This window comes from Lipotes vexillifer, unplaced genomic scaffold (assembly GCF_000442215.2).
Source record: "Lipotes vexillifer unplaced genomic scaffold, Lipotes_vexillifer_v1.1 scaffold1079, whole genome shotgun sequence".
Classification (NCBI taxonomy): domain Eukaryota; kingdom Metazoa; phylum Chordata; class Mammalia; order Artiodactyla; family Lipotidae; genus Lipotes; species Lipotes vexillifer.
In genome coordinates this window covers 530,126-550,143 of record NW_006772344.1, presented here as the reverse complement: position 1 = coordinate 550,143, position 20,018 = coordinate 530,126, and the positions used below count along the sequence as shown (strand labels likewise).

At 34.4% G+C, this 20,018-nt stretch overlaps 1 protein-coding gene across 1 annotated transcript in view; it reads right to left on the bottom strand.

Annotated features, from left to right (window-relative positions):
* LOC103090871 (protein PTHB1) overlaps nt 1-20,018 on the bottom strand; it is a 222,599-nt gene that overhangs the window by 4,859 nt on the left and 197,722 nt on the right. Inside the window, exons 15-16 of the mRNA XM_007447404.1 lie at nt 19,953-19,967; nt 14,900-15,040 (exon numbers count right to left, since the gene is read on the bottom strand). Of these exons, the coding sequence (XP_007447466.1) occupies nt 14,900-15,040; nt 19,953-19,967 (156 nt within the window). The remainder of the gene's footprint in view (nt 1-14,899; nt 15,041-19,952; nt 19,968-20,018) is intronic.

Here is a 20,018-nt window from a genome sequence, read left to right as displayed (position 1 = left end):
ATACCTAGAAGCAAAAGACAATGAAAACACGATGACCCAAAGCCTATGGGATGCAGCAAAAGCAGTTCTAAGAGGGAAGTTTATAGCAATACAATACTATCCCAAGAAACAAGAAACATCTCAAATCAACAAGCTAACCTTACACCTAAAGCAATTAGAGAAACAACAAAAAAACAACAAAGTTAGCAGAAGTCATAAAGATCAGATCAGATCAGAAATAAATGAAATAAATGAAATAAAAGAATAAATGAAAAAGAAATGAAGGAAACAATAGCAAAGGTCAATAGAACTAAAAGCTGGTTCCTGGAGAAGATAAACAAAATTGATACGCCATTAGCCAGACTCACCAAGAAAATAAGGGAGAAGACTCAAATCAATAGAATTAGAAGTGAAAAAGGAGAAGTAACAGCTGACACTGCAGAAATACAAAGGACCATGAGAGATTACTACAAGCAACTATATGCCAATAAAATGGACAACCTGGAAGAAACGGACAAATTCTTAGAAAAGCACAACCTCCCAAGATTGAACCAGGAAGAAATAGAAAATATAAACAGACCAATCACAAGCACTGAAATTGAAACTGTGATTAAAAATCTTCTGACAAACAAAAGCCCAGAACCAGATGGCCTCACAGGCGAATTCTTTTTTTTTTTTGAAATGTTACAATAATTTTTTTATTTTTTATTTTTTATTTATTTATTTTTTTTAACATCTTTATTGGAGTATAATTGCTTTACAATGGTATGTTAGTTTCAGCTTCACAACAAAATGAATCAGTTATATATATACATATGTTCCCATATCTCTTCCCGCTTGCGTCTCCCTCCCTCCCACCCTCCCTATCCCACCCCTCCAGGTGGTCACAAAGCACCGAGCTGATCTCCCTGTGCTATGCGGCTGCTTCCCACTAGCTATCTACCTTACGTTTGGTAGTGTATATATGTCCATGCCTCTCTCTTGCTTTGTCACAGCTTACCCTTCCCCCTCCCCATATCCTCAAGTCCATTCTCTAGTAGGTCTGTGTCTTTATTCCTGTCTTACCCCTAGGTTCTTCATGACATTTTTTTTTTCTTAAATTCCATATATATGTGTTAGCATACGGTATTTGTCCTTCTCTTTCTGACTTACTTCACTCTGTATGACAGACTCTAGATCTATCCACCTCATTACAAATAGCTCAATTTCGTTTCTTTTTATGGCTGAGTAATATTCCATTGTATATATGTGCCACATCTTCTTTATCCATTCATCCGACGATGGGCACTTAGGTTGTTTCCATCTCCGGGCTATTGTAAATAGAGCTGCAATGAACATTTTGGTACATGACTCTTTTTGAATTCTGGTTTTCTCAGGGTATATGCCCAGTAGTGGGATTGCTGGGTCATATGGTAGTTCTATTTGTAGTTTTTTAAGGAACCTCCATACTGTTCTCCATAGTGGCTGTACCAATTCACATTCCCACCAGCAGTGCAAGAGTGTTCCCTTTTCTCCACACCCTCTCCAGCATTTATTGTTTCTAGATTTTTTGATGATGGCCATTCTGACTGGTGTGAGATGATATCTCATTGTAGTTTTGATTTGCATTTCTCTAATGATTAATGATGTTGAGCATTCTTTCATGTGTTTGTTGGCAGTCTGTATATCTTCTTTGGAGAAATGTCTATTTAGGTCTTCTGCCCATTTTTGGATTGGGTTGTTTGTTTTTTTGTTATTGAGCTGCATGAGCTGCCTGTAAATTTTAGAGATTAATCCTTTGTCAGTTGATTCATTTGCAAATATTTTCTCCCATTCTGAGGGCTGTCTTTTGGTCTTGTTTATGGTTTCCTTTGCTGTGCAAAAGCTTTGAAGTTTCATTAGGTCCCATTTGTTTATTTTTGCTTTTATTTCCATTTCTCTAGGAGGCGGGTCAAAAAGGACCTTGCTGTGATTTATGTCATAGAGTGTCCTGCCTATGTTTTCCTCTAAGAGTTTGATAGTTTCTGGCCTTACATTTAGGTCTTTAATCCATTTTGAGCTTATTTTTGTGTATGGTGTTAGGGAGTGATCTAATCTCATAGTTTTACATGTAGCTGTCCAGTTTTCCCAGCACCACTTATTGAAGAGGCTGTCCTTTCTCCACTGTACATTCCTGCCTCATTTATTAAAGATAAGGTGACCATATGTGCGTGGGTTTATCTCTGGGCTTTCTATCCTGTTCCATTGATCTATATTTCTGTTTTTGTGCCAGTACCATTCTATCAAACATTTAGAGAAAAGCTAATACCTATCCATCTCAAACTCTTCCAAAACATACCAGAGGGAGAATCATTCCCAAACTCATTCTATGAGGCCACCATCACCCTGATACCAAAACCAGACAAGGATGCCACAATGAAAGAAAAGTACAGGCCAATACACTGATGAACACAGATGCAAAAATTCTCAACAAAATACTAGCAAACAGAATCCAACAGCACATTAAAAGCATCATACACCATGATGAATTGGGGTTTATCCCAGGAATGCAAGGATTCTTCAATATACAGAAATCAATCAATGTGCTAACCCATGCTAACAAATTGCAGTAAAAAAACTGTATGATCATCTCAATAGATGCAGAAAAAGCTTTTGACAAAATTCAACACCGATTTATGATAAAAAAAAAAAACCTCCAGAAAGTAGGCATAGAGGGAACTTACCTCAACATAATAAAGTCCATATATGACAAACCCACAGCCAACATCATTCTCAATGGTGAAAAACTGAAACCATTTCAACTAAGATCAGGAACAAGACAGGGTTACCCACTCTCACAACTATGATTCAACACACTTTTGGCAGTTTTAGCCCAGCAATCAGAGAGGAAAAAGAAATAAAAAGAATCCAAATCAGAAAAGAAGAAGTAAAACTATCACTCTTTGCAGATGACATGATACTATATATAGAGAATCCTAAAGACTCTACAAGAAAACTACAAGAGCTAATCAATGAATTTGGTAAAGTAGCAGGATACAAAATTAATGCAAGAAATCTCTGGCATTCCTATACACTAATAATGAAAAATCTGAAAGAGAAATGAAGGAAGCACTGCCATTTACCATTGCAACCAAAAGAATAAAATACCTAGGAATAAACCTACCTAAGGAGACAAAAGACCTGTATGCAGAAAACTCTAAGACACTGATGAAAGAAATTAAAGATGATAAAAACAGATGGAGAGATACACCATGTTCTTGCATTGGAAGAATCAACATTGTGAAAATGATTACACTACCCAAAGGAATCTACAGATTCAATGCAATCCCTATCAAACTACCAATGCCATTATTCACAGAACTAGAACAAAAACATTCACAATTTGTATGGTAACACAAAAGACCCCAAATAACCAAAGCAATCTTTTTTTTTTTTTTTTGTGGTACAAGGGCCTCTCACTGCTGTGGCCTCTCCCGCTGCGGAGCACAGGCTCCGGATGAGCAGGCTCAGCAGCCATGGCTCACGGGCCCAGCCGCTCCGCGGCAACGTGGGATCTTCCCAGACTGGGGCATGAACCCATGTCCCCTGCATCAGCAGGCAGACTCTCAACCACTGCACCACCAGGGAAGCCCCAAAGCAATCTTAAGAAAGAAAAACGGAGCTGGAGGAATCAGGCTCCCTGACTTCAGACTATACTACAAAGCTACAGTAATCAAGACAGTATGGTACTGCCACAAAAACAGAAATATAGATCAATGGACAGAATAGAAAGCCCAGAGATAAACCCACGCACATATAGTCACCTTATTTTTGATAAAGGAGGCAAGAATATACAATGGAGAAAAGACAGCCTCTTCAATAAGTGGTGCTGGGAAAACTGTATGGCTACATTTAAAAGAATGAAATTAGAACACTCCCAAACACCATACACAAAAATAAACTCAAAATGGATTAGAGACCCAAATGTAAGGCCACACACTATAAAACTATTAGAGGAAAACATAGGCAGAACACTCTATGACATAAATCACAGCAAGATCCTTTTTGACCCACCTCCTAGAGAAATGGAAGTAAAAACAAAAATACACAAATGGGACCTAATGGAAGTTAACAGCTTTCCCACAGCAAAGGAAACCATAAACAGGATGAAAAGAGAACCCTCAGATTGGGAGAAAATATTTGCAAATGAAGCAACTGACAAAGGATTAGTCTCCAAAATTTACAAGCAGCTCATGTAGCTCAGTATCAAAAAAATTAACAACCCAGTCCAAAAATGGGCAGAAGACCTAAACAGACATTTCTCCATGGAAGACATACAGATTGCCAACAAACACATGAAAGATTGCTCAACATCACTAACCATTGGAGAAATGCAAATCAAAACTACAATGAGGTATCACCTCACACCAGTCAGAATGGCCATCACCAAAAAGTCTACAAACAATAAATGCTGGAGAAGGTGTAGAGAAAAGGGAACCATCTTGCACTGTTGGTGGGAGTGTAAATTGATACAGTCACTATGGAGAACAGTATGAAGGTTCCTTAAAAAGCTAAAAATAGAACTACCATACCACCCAGCAATCCCATTCCTGGGCATATACCCTGAGAAAACCATAATTCAAAAAGAGTCATGTACCACAATGTTCACTGCAGCTCTGTTTACAATAGCTAGGACATGGAAGCAACCTAAGTGTCCATCAACAGATGAATGGATAAAGAAGATGTGGCACATATATACAATGGAATATTACTCAGCCATAAAAAGAAATGAAATTGAGTTATTTGTAGTGAGGTGGATGGACGTAGAGTCTGTCATACAGGATTAAGTAAGTCAGAAAGATAAAAACTAATATCATATGCTAACACACATATATGGAACCTAAAAAAGAAAAGGTTCTGAAGAACCTATGGACAGGACAGGAATAAAGAAGCAGATGTAGAGAATGGACTTCAGGACATGTGGAGGAGGAAGGGTAAGCTGGAATGAAGTGAGAGACTGGGATGGACTTATATATACTACCAAATGTCAAACAGATAGCTAGTGGGAAGCCGTTGCATAGCACAGAGAGATAAGCTCGGTGCTTTGTTACCACCTACAGGGGTAGGATAGGGAGGGTGGGAGGGAGATACAAGAGGCAGGAGATATGGAGATATACGTATATGTATAGCTGATTCACTTTGTTATAAAGCAGAAGCTGGCACACCATTGTAAAGCAATTATACTGCAATAAAGATGTTAAAATATATATATATCTTAACAAATACCAAGCACAAGAAAAACAAAAATACAACGAAACCAAAAAAACTATACCAAGGTACACCAAAAATGAACTTCTTAAAGAAAAAAATCTTAAAAACAGCCAGAGTGAAAAGACATATTACATATAGAGGTACAGTTTATGTCTTAATGCAATGCCAGAAAACAATGGAGCAATATCTTTACAATATTGAAAGAAAAACATTGTCAACCTACAATCTTTACCTAGTGAAAATAACTTTCAAGAAAATGGTGAAAAAATACATTTTCAGACCTACAAAAGCTGAAAAAATTCATCACCAGTATTTCTCCAGTAAAAGAAATGTTAACAAAGTACTTCAAGAAAAAGGAAAATGATACCAGATGGAACCTGGTTCTACACAAAGGAATGAAGAGCAGTGGAAAAGGTAACTCCATGAGTAAATATATAAGACCATTGTCTTAATTATTAATATCTCTTACAAAGAGAATCACTCTACATGTATAACTGAATTACTCTGCTGTACACCTGAAACTAACAGAACATTGTTAATCAACTATACTCCAATATAAAAATATTTCTAAAAAAGATAATCACTGTTTAAAGCAAAATTTATAACAATGTATTGCAAGGTTTATAATATATGTAGATATAAAATATAAAACAACAATAGCACAAAGGCTGGGAGGGGAGAAATGGAAGTATACTATTGTACGAGTCTTATAGTATGTTTGATGCATTATACTATCACCTAAATATAGACTGTGATAAGTTCCAGATGTATACAGTATTATGCATCTGTGCATTTTTGACAGGGAAATATTGCTTCCAAAGGGGCAAAATCAATTTATAGGGTTTGTCCATTGTAAAGCAATTACACTCCAATAAAGATGTTAAAAAAAAATTTATAGTGTTCAGAAAAATCTTACTCATTTTATCTATAAAAACAGATATTCATATAGAATATGAACAGATATACAGGATTATCTGTGGTACTAAAACTGTGTGGAGGGGCTGATTAAGAAAAAGATTCTGAAAAGACTTGTGGAGAAAATAATAAAAGAAAGGTTGAGAAACACTGCCGTAAACTTCAAAGAAGCAACTAACTTAACACTAGGTGGTATAGTGAATAAGGCAACAAAGGAGATAAAATGGAATCATAAAACATACTCAATTCAAAAGAATGCAGGAGGGGACTTCCCTGGCAGTCCAGTGGTTAAGACTTCGCCTTCCTAGGGGCAACACAGGAATAAAGATGCAGACCTACTAGAGAATGGACTGGAGGATATGGGGAGGGGGAAGGGTATGCTGGGATAAAGTGAGAGAGTGGCATGGACATATATACACTACCAAACATAAAATAGACAGCTAGTGGGAAGCAGCCGCATAGCACAGGGAGATCAGCTCGGTGCTTTGTGACCACCTAGAGGGGTGGGACAGGGAGGGTGGGAGGGAGGGAGATGCAAGAGGGAAGAAATATGGGGACATATGTATATGTATAACTGATTAACTTTGTTATAAAGCAGAAACTAACACACCATTGTAAAGCAATTATACTCCAATAAAGATGTTAAAAAAAAAAAAAAAGACTTCGCCTTCCAATGAAGGGGGTGTGGGTTTGCTCCCTGGTTGGGGAGCTAAGATCCCACATGCCTCATGACCAAAAAACCAAAACATAAAAAAAACCCAGAAGCAATATCGTAACAAATTCAATAAAGACTTTTAAAATGGTCCACATCAAAAAAAAATCTTTAAAAAAAAAAAGAAGGCAGAAAAAAAAAAGATGAGGCAAAGAGAAAACAAAGAACAAGATGGTAAATTTAAAACCAACCATATCAATAATCACATTAAAAATAAATGGTCTAGGGACTTCCCTGGTGGCGCAGTGGTTAAGAGTCCGCCTGCCAGTGCAGGGGACATGGGTTCAAGCCCTGGTCCGGGAAGATCGCACATGCCGCGGAGCAACTAAGCCCATAAGCCACAACTACTGAGCCTGTGCTCTAGAGCCTGAGAGCCACAACTACTGAGCCCACGTGCCACAGCTACTGAAGCCCGTGTGCCTAGAGTCCATGCTCCACAACAAGAGACGCCAACGCAATGAGAAGCCCGCACACTGCAATGAAGAGTAGCCCCCGCTTGCCACAACTAGAGAAAGCCCGTGCACAGCAGTGAAGACCCAACACAGCCAAAAATAAGTAAATAAATTTATTTTAAGAAATGGTCTGAACACCCCAATTCAAAGACAGATAATATTGTATTGCATTAAAAAAGCCAAGACTCAACTATATGCTACCTATAAGAAACCTACTTTAAATATAAAGATGTAAACATCTTAAAAGTAAAAAAAGGAAATATACATATATATCACTGTAACACTAGGCAAAAGAAAGTTGGAATAGCTATATTAATATCATAAAAGTAGATTTTAGAGCAAAGAATATTAAGAAAGACAGAGGCTATTTCATAATAATCAAAGAACATTATACACCTAAACTTTCATGTGCCTAAAACAGAGCTTTAAAATGTATGAAGCAAAAACTTCAGATCTTCAAAAAAAAAAAAAGAAATAGACAAATTATAGCTGAAGACTTCAACAAACTATTCTCAATAATTGACACGTGTAGACAGAAAATCAGTAAGGATATAGAAGATTAAAAACATTATCAGAAAATTTGCCTTAACTGACATTTACATAACATCCCACCCTACAACAGAAGAAAATCCATTATTTTCAAATGCATGTGGAACATTTATAAAAACAGTCCTATCTTCGGGCCATTAAATAAGTTTCAATAAATCTGAAAGGATTCGAGGCATACAAAGTATGTTTTCCTACCACAGTGAAACTGAATTCCAAATCAATGACAAAAGTTGTACAGAAAATCCCCAAGAATTTGGAAACTACATACCATACTTCTAAATAACACTAGGGTCAAAAAAGAAATCAAAAGGGGAATTTAAAACTGTTTTATACTGAATGAAAATTAAAAACACAACATTTCATAATTTGTAAGATGCAGCTAAAGCAATAGTTAGAGGAAATTTTATAGCATTAACCAACTAACCAAGAAAAGAAAATTAAACCCAAAGTAAGCAGAAGAAAGGAATATGAGAGAAATGAAAAGGAATAGAAAACAAAAAATAAAAAGAGGAAATGAGTGAAACCAAAAGCTGTTTTTACAAAACGAGATAAAATGGATAAACCTCTAGTCAACAGATCAGGAACAAAAAAGAGAGAAAACACAAATTGGCAGTATCAGTAATGAGTGAGTTGTCATCACTACAGATTCTACAGATATTAAAAGGATCAGAAAATATTATGAACAACCTTCTGCCAATAATTCAACAACTCAGATGAAATGTACATATTCCTTGAAAGACAGAAACTAACAAAGTTCACTCAATAAGAAATAGATAACCTCAAGCGGCCTATATCTTTTGAAGAAATTGAATTTGTAGTTTAAAAGCTATCCCATACAGAAAACTCTATGTCTGGAAAACTTCCCTAGTGAATTCTTCCAAATATTTAAGCAAAAAATAATACCAATTCTGCACACTGTTCAAAAAAATTGAAGGGAGGTAAATATTTCCCAATTGATTCCATAAACTCCACATTAATGACACATAATTATAAGGAAGCAAAACTGCAGATCAATATCCCTTATAAACACATATAAAAATTATAAACTAAAGTTTAACAAACTAAATCCCACAGTCTATTGAAGGGAAAATACATCATGATAAAGTATGATTTATCTCAAGAATGCACAGCAGGGCTAACATTAAAAAATTAATCAATGTAATCCACCTATTAACAGACTAAAGAAGAAAATGATATAAAATATCTCAATTGATATGGAAAAAGCACTGAAAAATTAAATATCTATTCCTAATAAAACTCATAGCAAACCTGGTATAAAAGGGAACTTCCCCAAGCTGGTAAAGGACACCTACAAAATACTTACATCTAAAACATATTTAATGCTGAAAGACTGAATGTTTGCTCTCACCATTACTATTCAACATCGTCCCAGAGGTTCTAGCCAAGGTTAAAAAGCAAGCAAAAAATAAACAAACTGAATCTCCAGATTGTCAAGGAAGAGGTAAAACTGTTTTCACTTACAGATGACATGATCATCTATGTAGAAAATCTGATTAAATCTACAAAAAAAAGCTAGTAGAAACAATGTTGTGTGATACAAGATCAATATACAAAAACCAATTGTATTTCTATGTACTAGGAAAGAACAATTTGAAATTGAAATAAAACACTACAATTTGCAATCACATCAAAATATATTTTAGGGATAAATCTGACAGAGATTTGTAAGACCTGTACATTGAAAACTACAAACTCTTAGTGAGAAGAATAAAATATGCCCTAAATAAAGGAAGGTCTCTAATTTCATCTTAAGAAACTAGGATAAGTGGAGCAAATTTTACCATGTTCAATATTGTTAAGATATTGTTTCTCTCCAAATTGATCTATAGAATTAGATCAGTTGAAATCCCAATTCCAATCAAAATCTCAGGCATTTTTTAAATTGATAAGCTGATTCTAAGATTCATGTGAAAATGCAAATGATCTAGAACATCCAAGACAACTTTGAAAATAAAAGAATAAAGTTGGAGAAATTACGCTACCTGACTTCTAGACATATATATAGTAATTAAGACACTATGCTACTGGTATATAGCAATATTGATGGGCAAATACAAATAGATCGATGGAACAAACTGAGCAGAAATATATATATACATTCTGATGATTTATATAGTCCTATGATATACATTCAGATGATTTTCAACAACTTTGCAAAGGTGACTCAGTGGAAAAAAATAGTCTTTTCAAAAGTAGCTTGGGGGAATTCCCTGGCAGCCCAGAGGTTAGGACTCCACACTTCCACTGCACGGGGCACGGGTTCAATCCCTGGTTGGGGAACTAAGATCCCTCAAGCCGCGTGGTGAAGCCAAAAAAAAAAAAAGTAGTGCTGGAACATTAGATACTCATATGCAAAAATATGAATTTTATCCATATCTCACACCATACATAAATATCAACTCAAAATGGATAAGAGCCCTAAATATAAAACATAAAACTAGAAAACTTCTAGAAAAACTTTGTAACCTTGAGTTAGGCAAAAATTTCTCAGATATAACATTAAAATCATGATCCATAAAAGAAAAAAACAGATAAATTGGGCTTTATCAAAATTAAGAACTTGTCTTCCAAAGACACTGTTAAAAGAATGAAAAGACATGCCATAGACTGGGAGAAAATATGTGCAAGTCATATAATCTGATAAGGGAATGAAAGAAGGCAGACAAAAATGAGCACATACTGAGTAATTCCATTTTATAAAACTTCAGAAAGTGCAAACTATAGTGACAGAAAGGAAACCAGTGGTTGCCTGGGGATGGGGGAAAAACGGATCACAAAGGGGCACAAGGAAACTCTTTGGGGTGATGGATATTTTCAGCATCATGATTGCAGGGATGGTTTCAAAGGTATATACAAACACCAAAACTTACCAAATTGTATGTTCTATACATGTGTACATAAGTTATACTTCAATAAAGTTGCTTTTTATAAAAACAAAAATATATACTGAAGCTGTGTTTCAGAATTAAAGAATGTATTAAAATGTACCAGAAGAAAATATAATTAATATTTTATAATCTTAAAATAGAGATCATTCTAAGCACAACATGAAAACTTGAAACTAAATACAGCAGTTATAAAATTAAATTTTAAAATAAATTTTACTACCTAAAAATATAAACCTTATATGTTAAAAGAATACAAGTAGTTAATAACAATTACAAAATTTCTATGCTAACAAATAATTTAGAAATGCAAATTTTAAAAAGAGATGTCATATTTCACCTAACCAAGTCAAAAATTTTAAAAGCTTTAAATCCAGCTGCTATCCTGGGTACAAACCCTGATGTTGGGCTTGTAACCTGATACAGTTATCCTGGAAGTAACTTTGGCATTTGAATAAAGTTTTCAAATGTGCATATCCTTTAACTCAATCATTTATCTTCAAGGAATTTCTCCAAAGAGAAACAGAGAAGTACAAAAAAGCTATGTACATGGCACCCCTAAACAACAGAATATTATGTAAACATTAAAATACAAATTCATTGACAAGGAAAGATAGCCATATATCTGAGTACCATAAAAGGCTGCTACAATAGCACACTATTTGTTATTACATTTTTTTTTTTTTTTTTTGGCGGTATGCGGGCAAACTTTGTGGTACGTGCCACCAGGGAAGCCCTCTTATTACATTTATGTAAAATTTTTGTGTAAAATTACTGGTATCATGGCATACACTGAATGTCAGCTAATTTAACATCTATTCCCAGCCTCCTTTTCCCCAGCCCATCTACATTAGTTCTCAGCCCCCTTTACTGCTAGAAGAGGCCATGTGACAGTATTTTGGCTATTGAGGCCTAAGTAGAAATCTCCTAAGAAGTTTATGGAAACATGCCTTTCTGATAAAAGTTACAGTCATTGCTATAGCTATCTCTTTCCCCTACCTCCTGCCCTGTAGTCAGTTATGATGACTTAAGCCAAAGCAGCTATCTTATTGCCATGGAACAAGCCAACACACTAGAGAATGCATATTGCAAAGAAAGAAAAAAGCTGGGTCTTTGATAACATTCACAAACCACTATACCAGCTTCCATTGCCCACTTGTGGACCTCTCTTTATTTGAGATAAAAAATACATATTACCTTGCTTAAGTCACATTTAGCCAAAATCACTCCAGATAATTATTTACATATATATATATATATATATATATATATGTAAATAAATATTTTCTATATAGCCATTAAGCATATTAAATCTTTTTATAATTATAATATTCTCTACTGGCCAGTATTTGGAGTACTAGACACCTCCATTCAAACACTGTTGATAGAGTTAACTAGTATGGCCCTTCAGGAAGTCAATTTTACATTATATTTCAAAAGCTTTAAAAATACTATTATCCTTTGCTTGACTCAGTAATTCCACTTTTACATATTCATCAAAGAAGTGATAATAGGGCTTCCCTGGTGGCGCAGTGGTTGAGAGTCTGCCTGCCGATGCAGGGGACACAGGTTCGTGCCCTGGTCCAGGAAGATCCCACATGCCGCGGAGCGGCTGGGCCCGTGAGCCATGGTCGCTGAGCCTGTGCGTCCGGAGCCTGTGCTCCGCAACAGGAGAGGCCACAAGAGTGAGAGGCCCATGTACCGCAAAAAAAAAAAAAAAAAAAAGAAGTAATAATAAATTTAGAGAAATATTGCTATAATATATTTACATTATTAATAAACTGAAAACAAGATAAATATAGAAAAATATAATGCTGGCCAAATGATTTATGATAGAATTGTATGTAATCATTAAAATCATAAAATAAAAAATCTAATTATATAGAAAGGTGTCTCACAACAATATGCAAAGTAATATTCTTTGGGGGGATAAAATGCTTAGAAAAAATATTTTTTAAAAGAGTAGGAAAATGTAATGAAATATAAGTAGATATTGCTGGGTGTAAGAATTACCAGTAACTTTCATTTTCTTCTTTTTGGTTATCCATTCCTTAATTTCACATTTCTTTTGTAATAAGAAAAATTAATTTTAAATATACAAAAAAAAGAACTGAAATAAACAGAGATGTAGATTAAAAGTAGTTTTATTTCTTCTCTGTGAAGATCATTAATTTTATTTCCGTTAAAAAATAACTTGTAATAGCAACTTTAACATCATATAGAGCAAGAGTGAAACGTATCATGAAAAGTGAAAAAGTAGCAAGAGTACTTCTTTTAAACAATTACAGGATTCCAGCATGTTTAATATGAACACAAATCTGGAAACTCAAAAAAAGAACACACTATATTACATAAATTGATTCTTAGGGGAAATTTTTAAAATTTGTCATTGAGTCCCATTTCTAAAGTGAATAAGAAGCAAATATATGCTGATGAGCCTAAGATACCTGTGACATCAAAACAACTGAGTCCAAAATCAGGACAGATGAGTTATAAGCTTTCCTTAGTACTTCTTACCCAATCCATAGCTTACAGAGTTTCCCTCTCTGATCAAAAGCATACATTCTTATTCAATCTCTATCGGTTTCAGTCATCTACAGTAAAGGTTGACCACTCAGAAGCCAGAGCCTTAAACATTTTTCAAAGGCATCAATAAATTTGGTGCGCAACATACAATTTCCAACTATGCTGTCAGGATAGAATAGGAGACCAAGGAACTAGAATGTTTGCATAAGATGTTATAAGGGTAGTGACTCTCTGTCTTTTTTTTTTTTTTTTTTTTTTTTTTTTTTGGTACGCGGGCCTCTCACTGTTGTGGCCTCTCCCATTGCGGAGCACAGGCTCTGGACGCGCAGGCTCAGTGGCCATGGCTCACGGGCCCAGCCGCTCCGCGGCATGTGGGATCCTCCCGGACCGGGCACGATCCCCCGTCCCCTGCATCGGTAGGTGGACTCTCAACCACTGCGCCACCAGGGAAGTCCCTCTCTGCCTTTTTTATAATCCAAATTTGTTATAAGAAAATTGACGAAGAAGAAAGGGAATGAAAGGGAATTAGAAACCAAAAGGTACAAAACTATTTGCTAACCACACACACACACACACACACACACAAACACACACACACACATTCATTCGAACTCATTCAAACTAAATAGATTAATTGTAATAAAGAGCATCTTGGAGATTTTTCATAGAGTTATATATAAATAAAGCTTTTAAAAACACTTCAAATTAATGAAAAATAAATTTTAATCACTTTAAGTAGGCAATAACACAAAAGTTGACTTACCATAAATATCTAAACCTTGTGGGAAATACTTGTATTCTAAATCCATCCACTAATGCAAGGATGAAGATGCATCTTACAGTCAACAGTGCTGATTTTTAATGATGGATTTAAAAGGGTCGATTTAATTCCCAGATTATTTTTTTTAATTCCACCTCATCATCAAGAAAGGTAATAGATGCAACACATTAGAAACCCTAGCAACTAAAGATGTTTTATCCAATCAATGCCTCTCTCTTTTCTAAGCTACTCAAAAAGAAAAACCAACACCTGGAGAAAGTCACACCTTCACAAATTACCAATAATGTTCACTGTGATATTCTAGCTTTATATATGTAGCCCCTTCTAAAGCACTGGAGGCAAAGAATGAACATTGCCCCCTCCAGCTGCTGAAGACAGCACAACCACATAGAGCATCTACTTATGAGGTTACTTTTCAGGGGCACAAGAATATGCTTTTAAAAGGTACATTTCCAAAAACCTACAATGAAGACGAATAATAAATATTTACATGCTTAGAAAAGGGATATATTTGAAAACCTACAATAAAGATGAATAATAAATATTTACATTCCAAGCCAAAAAATTCCACAGTGCAAAAAGAAACATTTGATGTTTTCATTTCTGAATACTGAAGCAAAATAATGATTATAATAATTTTAATCAAACTTAAAAGGTACGCTTTATTACCTTGTTGATATAAGCTATTTCCTTTGAACCCGCAAACGAAACGAAAAAATCCTTGAGGCACTTTTATATTCTGACTTAACAATTATCTGATAATTACCCCATCATTACCTGCTGATGAAGGATTCCATTCTAAATTCTTAACATTTCTGATGTTACAGGCATGTTACTTCAAGAGTCCTACCTGGAAAGAGACTGAGAAGACTGACTGGAGATTTGTTGGTATCAATAGTTAGTTTGTGGCTTGCAGTTTTTGAAGGCTGGCCTGGTAAGCAGATTAATTTCAGGGGAAGTCTAAACTTACATTGGCTAACTCGAGGAATGCCTGAAAAAAAGAGAAACATATATTCATAAATTTGACAAATAAGAAAAATATTGTACTACTAATAGTACATAGTAGCAACATATCTTAGTTTAAATGTTTGTTACCTGCCCATTTCATTTAGCATAACTGAAATAACTGGAAAGCATTATCATAATTTATGTTTTTACTTTATTGTCAAAAAGTGCAAGGCAAAAATAAAATCTTAAAAACGAGCATGGGGTAAACTCTGCCTTTAATAGTAATATCATATTTTAAAAATCATCACAGTTGAACGCTATATAAAACATTATATGTAGTTATATTCAATTACTGAACTGTCTTTAAGACCTTCAAAGCTCTAGCCCTAACCCAAGACTATCCGCTAAAATGAGCAAAGAATATGAAATTTATATCAGGAAGATTCTATATGACCATATCTAATCATTTCTCTACCCCCCGAATTCTTTAATTTTAGTTTTTTTACTTATTGAAGATTCGAAATACAATTAACAATTTGCAATAAATTATGAGCATGAAAGCAGAATTTGCCCTACTGAAGTTCTAATGAAGTTCATTCTAATGTCATTTTACACATCAATATGAAGAATATTACTTTCATACAAATTGAATTTTTCTCAATCCATTTAACTTTACATATCACTGTTAAGCAACATTTTGAAAGGCTTACATAGTCATTCAATTCTCAAATTTTTTCAGAAAGTATACAGGTACAGGTATATTGAAATAAGTAACTGCATAAATAAATAACAATGAAGAGTTTTATATCAGAATTTAAAGCTCTTAAAAATCATTCCTTTTAATATTTTTACAAAGAATGAAACTGAAACCAAAGCAAATTAAGCTCTCTACTTATAAATCAAGTAAAGCAATTCTACAACTTTAGTTCTCTCTCCTTTTATACTAGGATTCTATTTTTGACTGGATAAGACAAAAGATAACATACAGAAACCTATACCTTAGTAAACTACTGTAGAAAAAAGGAAAACTTAAAATGTTCTACTCTACTGGATAGATCCACACATTAATTCCTTTATTTCTTTACAGTGGAGTCAGAGAGCAGCTTAAAAATAGCAAAAGTGGAAGCAATAAAGTTTGGAGACATGATCCCAAATAGGATTCCTAGAATTAGCAATATATTTTGTTAATGCCAATTGGAGTTGTGTGGTTTACTCTATAACCAAGCTGGGAGTACACTTTTCAGAACTACTTATTCACTAGGATAGTAAGAGATCATCAACAACGGCAAGCATATTGATATATGAGGCCAATTAAATACTTTTTCAGAGCATGTGGAGCATATTTGTCATTCTCTTCAACATAATCTATTATCCATCAAATTTTACATAGCTCATTTTTTGCTCATAACCAACAGATGTTAAATTCACTTCTGGAATCCTAAATGCAAACTATAACTGGTGTCTCTTCAGAGAAGTCCCAGGGTATTATTTCCTGACATTTTGTGAGGTTTTAGAGGCATGTGTATTTGTACTTTAAAATGATGAAATATTTTGACTCAAAATATTATGGTAACGTGATCTAAGCTACTGCTCAGACCACAACTATCAATATCACTACAAAATATATTACAAAGCATTATTTTTTCCAACTTCATATATTCCATATATCCCCAAATTATGGAAATATACCTACTAATGTTTTTCCTCTACAATATACAAATTACAGCTTCAATTAATAGATGCAGTCTGGAAAGAAAAAGGAAACTGAAACCTAGTTCCAGTTCCTTCATTTTCAATGAATAGAATAACAGGGAAAAAATGCTTCATCTTCTGACAATTCTGTACATGCACAAAGAGAAGCTATCTTCTACGTACTTTCAACCAAAGTCTGAGCTAATTGTTCAAATAAAATTTGGCTGTAAATGCTCTTCTAAAACTACACTGCTGAAACTGTGGCTCTACTTCACTTGGACCGGGTACTGACTGAATTTGTGGTAAAACAAAATTAATCATGATCAACAACACTAGCCTTTATGTTACTTAGATTATTACCCTAAAACTCCAAGAACCCAGAGCTAAAGAAACTGGTGGTGTATAAATGTTTCAGAAATTGAAACAAATGGATTGCAGTCACTAATAAACCCAAGAAGGGAAATACATTGTAACTCAATTCACAGCTCAGTTAAGTCAGTTAATGACAATATCACACACTAGGGCAAATAGTCTGCAGTTGCTAAGATTTGAAGAACCCCTCCAGAATTTCTTTTCTCTCCAGGAATTGTAAACCTGTTTCACAGGACATTTGGAAAACATTACTTTGAAAAATGATGACACTCATACTTAATAAAATGATTATGGCTATTTTTTAAATGATGGCAGCTTGAAAAGTTTTACCATTGTGGGGGGGAAAAGAGTATGAAATCCTTTAGAAACCAGTTTAAGGAAACCATACCTTTAAAAAGAAAAATTATACTGCCAATATTTTATATTACTTCCCATCAAATTAAAACCCGAACGTTTCAAAATATAATGTCTAGTATTTAGACACGGAGTTTATCAGTGGCACATTTCTATTGAGATTTACATTTTCTTAAGAAACTTGAAATGCAGATTTGGCTACCAGTTACTCTTCAGGCTATAACTGTAGCTAAGAACCTGAAGCCAGAGACATGTAGAGGTATGTGTGAGTGTATGCATATGTGTATCTGTAATAAGGAAGGAAAGAATAATATGCACTTAAAGACCTTCCAAATTTGCTAGTAGGATAGCTTTCAACTCAGTTGAAAGAGCCTAACTGATCCTAACTGCCTACCATCAGCGATATTTAGTTGGCAAAACAGTCTCTATTTGGCTTATTCAACTCTCTGAATATAATGCTGAGAGAAAAGAAGAATTTGGTCATTTGTAATACTCAAATATTGGCCTACTCACTCATCAGACTGACTTTTTCCTACAATTTTTAAACAAATATAATCACCTCTCCTTCAAACACTTCCCCTTCTAGCCTACTAGAGGAAATGGATAGTCGCAACTACCATGGTGCAATTAATCACAAAATTATTTAACACTTAGAGAGAAAATTCAGATCAAAATCACTCCTGACAGAACAATTTTTCCAGGAAGAGAATTCTAATTACCCCTGGCACACCCAAGAGACCAGTATCACTGTCAAGAGGGATGCCAAAATGTGCTTTGAAAAAAAGAAAAAAGAACTTATATACCAGAGTAGAATAACTATATCTATATATTACACATCTACATAATGCCTTTAGAACTCTTTCCAGGGGCCTGCTAGAGTCATTTCTTATTGAAAACAAGGAACCCCAAAGCAGTAGCAATGTCTGGTAGCCAGAACTTCCTTGATCCCTTCCTGTTATGTCTGGCTACGTACTGTGCTCCATCTGCAGTCATGTTTTACACTGCCCATGTCATGTAACTTTAATGCAGAAATAATGGAGACAAACTCTTATGGGACAACATAAAACCTCGTTTGCTTCTCTTTTTCCATATGTAAAAGCAGGACTGCTTATCTGCAATACAGCCTGAACAGATCAGGCCAATAAAATGGAAAAGTCTTTGAAATTTGAAGCCTTATGTAAGTAAGATCTAAGTGGCAACATATTATTTTCTTGCCTACTAGGTAAAGCTGAATATTTCAACTCTACTCCCTGAAGCTTAATTATAATTTTAAAATATATCATAAGAGATTATTAAAACCAGCTTTAGGTTTGCATTGAAATACTAAAATTTCCATATATTTTGATTTTTTTTCTCATGGTTTGATCTGAATTTTTAGTAAGAGGAAATAAATTCCTTTTAATAATAACCTTTACTGATTTTTTTAAAACTCAAAACAAATAATTTAAATAATAATATCGTATTTTATAAAAGTTATTGCAAAATCTTATCAGTTACATGAAATCTTGCAAAGTAAAATGTAAATATTCATTATTAAAATTATTTTTAATAACCCAAATTCTAATTTGACAAGTATACTTTATACTATTAAGCTAAAAGCTTACTTCTATTAAAATATTTCTCATATAAATATATATTCACCTCCCAGACACTATGCAGCTCAGGTTGCTGGCACCACCAAAACTATATGAGTAAATAATGCCATTATTTTTAAGTATTTTATTTATCTAATTATTACTAATTAATATTATCTAATACTAATCTAAAATGGCTATTAAACTAAGACAAACCATCACATTAAGTCTGTGTCTAGGAGGAAAAATAATCAAAGTAGAAGATCCTTATAGAGTACCTGTCATATAACCAGATACTGCACAATCCTAAGTACTTGAACCCTGCTCTTACAGAGCTCAAAAATCTACTAGGGGAACCTAAGGAACAAACTTAATGAAATTCATATTATGATAAGTATTATAGCAGAGTAATAAACAAAGGATTTGGGGAAAACAAAATGGTGACAACACTGACCCAGGCAAGTTCAAGGGGTCAGTCCCTTGATGATATTCCCCCACAAATTCTAAACAAGACAAGGAACAGGCCCATAGAATGAGTACACATGGCATTCTGATCAAAGAGGTGAATATTTTGGGGTATACAGAATCATACAATTTAGAATTCAAAATTTTTTTCCTTACTCTTTTTAAGTAAACTAAGATAACTGAGCATACAGGTAAATCACCAATGACTTACAAAAATAAGTTGTCAGTGGTGCCTTTGGTTTTGTTCAAAACAGTCATGGAGCTTCATTGTTTCTCATGACTCTGAAACAACTAATTATGAATAACAAGTATCTATAAGTGGAAACATATACTAGCTTCTCCATAGCCAGATCAAGGCACTGAATCACCCTAAAGAGGTTGCTATAGTTAAAACAGTAGTCCATAAAAAGAATTCATTCATGGTATAATACCAATTGAATTAACTGACCAAATTTCAGTTCTGAAACTCATTTTGTTCTAAATTATCTTTTCACTTACCCTCAGGATTTCGATCTATCCATCAGAGGCAATTCAAAAAGGGATAAGGTAGAAAATGTAACAAAT